Source organism: Fukomys damarensis, unplaced genomic scaffold, assembly GCF_012274545.1.
Source record: "Fukomys damarensis isolate Sample0158 unplaced genomic scaffold, DMR_v1.0_HiC HiC_scaffold_37, whole genome shotgun sequence".
Lineage (NCBI taxonomy): Eukaryota > Metazoa > Chordata > Mammalia > Rodentia > Bathyergidae > Fukomys > Fukomys damarensis.
Window position 1 is genome coordinate 68,285,318 of NW_022900949.1, and position 4,210 is coordinate 68,289,527.

Here is a 4,210-nt window from a genome sequence, read left to right on the forward strand (position 1 = left end):
TTTTTTCCTAATAAAGGAATAATATTGAGATAAAATCAAATATTAGTTTCCTATATACTATGTAAATTCAGTTGACAAAATACCATCATGTATAACTTGGTTTTTAATACAATATCCAAAATTATTTTCCCTAAAATAAAGATGGTATGAGCATACAGTATGTGAAAATTTTAAATTATAAATATTGTATGAGGAGAAAGACAAAAATAAGTAAAAATTTTTGCCTCTATGCATTTTTAAGCTCAAATATTCATGGAATATATAATATTAGAATATTATATATATATGGAATAAATAATTAGAATTGAATTTCATAATGCCAGTTTCTTCTTTTCGTAAATGTAAATAATAAATGATAAAATTAATAACCTCTAGGGGTTATAAGACTTAAATGGATAACAAATACAAAAGTCTTGCTTTTTTTTGCTGAATGCTTAACAAATATTAGCTGCTTCTATTTTTGTTTTGTTATTATTCCTATGTTTTGTGAATCTGTTTCATGGAGAAAGCTCTGAAATGTTACTGCATTGTTATAGACAAGGAAGCTGTGCCTTAAGTTAATTTTAGTCTATGTTTTATGTTTGTATGAGATTGGGCATGGGGGAGTATCATAGAAGTTCTTAATCCAAATAAAATTTAAATCTGATTGATTTTGGCAGTACTAGGGCCTCGGGTATGCCCTATACCAAACACTGACTTTTTGTCTTTGTACAAGTTAGTCCCTTACACTGTGTTTTGGAATCTGTGTTCATAAAATAATAAAATTTCTTTCAAATACAATATAAACAAAGTGTAAATTCCATTGTTCTTAAATTATAAAATGGGAAGTCTTACCTTTTTTAACATTGGAGCCAACATTAGCAACTCTGTCTAGCATGAATATATTTTAGATAATCATACATAGAAGAAACCATATAATATAGTAACTCTTAAAATCATAAAGACTTAAAAAGAGATAATTTAGCACAATAGTTCATTCTAAAACATGATCTTGATTACTACATACAATTCTACTCAAATATAATGAATTTTAAATTACATGAAGATTTTTGATATTCATTACTTACCCTTTTTCATATGTGAATTCATCTTTCAGGGAATTAGCTGATGATTCACCAATGAAGACAGATGGAATGTCAATTTTCTTTAACACATCAACTATATAAAAGAATAATAAAATTATTTGTAAAAGCCACTTCTTTGTGCTCACTTTGGCAGCACATATACTAAAAAGCCATTTTTTTTCTTTTTCTTTTTTTTTGGTACCAGGGATAGAACTCAGGACCTTGTACTTGCGAGGCAGGCAGCGGAACCACTGAGCCAAATTCCCAGCCCTGAAAAGCCATTTCTTAACGTACAATCAACTTAACTTTCTTCAGAATAGCAGCAAATGCAACTGGAAACAATTATAATTGGCATTCATTTTCTACTAATTTATTTTTTTAGATTACAGAGTTCATATTAATCAAAATAGTTTAGAAATATAACATGATTTCTCTTTAACATGTATGATTTTAAAAGCAATGTTTCCATTTGATTTATTCCTCTATAGATATAACTGTTAGAAAAGGAAGATAAGGAAGAAATTTTAGGTTTTCTTCCCACACATAATTCCTAAATAAAAAAACAGGAAAATGCTTCTTTTACATACCCATTTCCACGAGAAATACAAGCCAAGAATGTAAGACCAGTTTATATCAGTCTAAAAAACAACACCACGCGTCTCCGGCTTCCCAAAGAGAAAGGCTGACAGGAGTTGTTCAAAGGTAAAGGGAGAGCAAAGCTGTGGAAACTTCTCCTCCCCCAGGATGGGAGTTCATGGTAAAGCTTTCCGCTTTGACAGGAATCTCAAGAAACTCAACTCTTATACCCATATTTAAAACCCAAACAAAGGCCACCGAAAAAGAATTTTGTAAAAAGTACCCATTACTCAGTATTATTCAGAAACAGAAATAAAAACAATTTTCTTTTTTTTTCTTTCAAATGTATGACTTCATAGTTCATTACCTAACCAACTGCTAGTGCACAACTATCTAATTTATTCTACAGTTTTCCTCCAATATAAATTTTAAAAAAAATTTATTAATGCATATTACCTTTACAAATTAACAGGTTTCACTTTGGCAGATTTGTACATGCATGTAGCGTATGTTAATCATTTCCAACACTCCACCTCCCCTTGACCTTCCCTTGTCTCTCTTCCTTATTCTTTCTCTTCTCTAACAGTCTCCCTTCTACTTTCATTTCTGTTTTTTTTTAAATTCTGCATAAGAGAATACATTAAAAAACTTCTGCTTTTTATGAGACAGGCTACAAAACAAGAGAGAATCTTTGCCAGATACTCTTCTGAAAGAGGGTTAAAATCCAGAATGCTGTATATAAGGAACTCAAACCAAAATCATATAACCCATAATCCAATTAATACATGAACACAACATATTTCTCAAGAGAATAAATATAAATAACTATAAGTTTATGAAAAATTTTCAACTTCTTTAGCCATCAGAGAATGGAAATCAAGATTCCATCTCACCCAGTAAAAATGGCTATTGCCAAGAATATAAAATCAATAACTGCTGGCATGGATTTGGGGAAAAAGGAACACTTAACACACTCTTGGTGGGAATGCAGGTTAGTACATCATCCCCCAAACGTCATTTCTTTTCAGTGAACGCCTCCTCCTAACCTCATTAACCACTGACTTAAACCATTGATCTGTTTTGTTTTGTTATTCCTTACAAAGACAAGCTTTAAATCCTGATATCCTTGGTACAGTACAGTAGGGTTTTTTTTACACAAATCTAAACATTCATTCTCACAAAAATAAGCCCCTCTCCCATAGACAGACAGACATACACACACACACACACATACCAGAAAGGCAGGAACAAAAATGTCTAGTCAAGGAATACTTACTCACTTTTGATATCAATGAGAATCAATAAACATTTTATTTTTGGATCACTGGTATAATACTAGAAAAACCAAAAAGTTTTCCCCACTCAGGATACACCTCAGGTATTCTGCCATGTCAATAAAGACCATCAACTGTAGCAGCAACAGAGGTAGTGTTATATGACCATTTATATTTTAGGGAGATATTTTCTATCTTGTTGAAAGATTTTTCTTTATATCAGTTTGACAATTAAAAACTTGAAATTACACACTCTTTGTAAAATGCTTTCTTCTTTCATGAAGATACTCTGATAAACCCAAGAAAAAACTTGTGGCTTTTTACTATTGGCTTGTAATTTTTGGAAATAACATAACCTCTTTCAAATTATGCTATCTAAAGATATAGAAAACTCCTTACGCTAGTAAAAAGATCAAAATGGACATGGGGAAACACTACATGCAAATATGAACAGCCACCTTGGAAACTGCAGCATGATTTATCTACTAAAAACAAAAAATGTTGAAGGCTGGGGATTTAGCTCAGTGGCACCATGCCTGCCTCTTCACAAATACAAGGTGCTGAGTTCGATCCCTGGTACAAAAAAATAGAAAAGAAAAATTTAAAAAGATGTTCTTTATCCATGAATCTATTGATGGACATATAGGCCACCTCCAAGCTTTAGCTATTAAGAATTGTGCTGCTACAGACATAGGTATGCATGTATTCCTATAGTATGATGTCTTTAACAATACACCATGGATTACTACTTTGTCATAAAGAAAGATAAACTTCAGTCACTTGTAAAAACACAGATGCACCTTGAGAACATAATGTTAAGTGAAATAAATCAGATACACAACATAAATATTACATGATTTCTCTCATATGAGAAGCCCAAAGCATAAAGAGCAAAATAAAAGACAGATAATAGGAAGTATGGAAGTAGATTTTTATCAAAGGGGAAGGGATAGAGGGAGACATCAAGAAATAGAGAGAGGAAAAGGAGGGAAAAGAGCTGAAAAAAGGAGTTGTGTCATATATATATACATACAAACACCGACTCCACACAAGGAATGCAAATAGCATGTACTGCAAACAAGTAGGAAATAAAGGAAGGGAACCAACAGGAATGAAGGAGGTAAGAAGGGGAAAGAAAAGGCTGAAGAAGGAACTAAGATGTACACGTACCAATTCTCCACAAGGATTGCAAATATTATACATTATAAACATATACTAGGGCCGGGGATTTAGCTCAGCGGTTCCGCCACCGGCCTCACAAGTGCAAGGTCCTAAGTCTGAGCCCTGGTACCATTA

The 4,210-nt window shown here is 32.4% G+C and overlaps 1 protein-coding gene across 3 annotated transcripts in view; it reads right to left on the bottom strand.

Annotated features, from left to right (window-relative positions):
- Nucleotides 1-4,210, bottom strand: part of Rnf13 (ring finger protein 13) — a 137,232-nt gene that overhangs the window by 50,924 nt on the left and 82,098 nt on the right. For all 3 annotated transcript variants that reach the window (XM_010625296.2, XM_019207640.2, XM_019207641.2), the window contains one exon: nucleotides 1,068-1,158. In XM_010625296.2, the coding sequence (XP_010623598.1) occupies nucleotides 1,068-1,158 (91 nt within the window). The remainder of the gene's footprint in view (nucleotides 1-1,067; nucleotides 1,159-4,210) is intronic.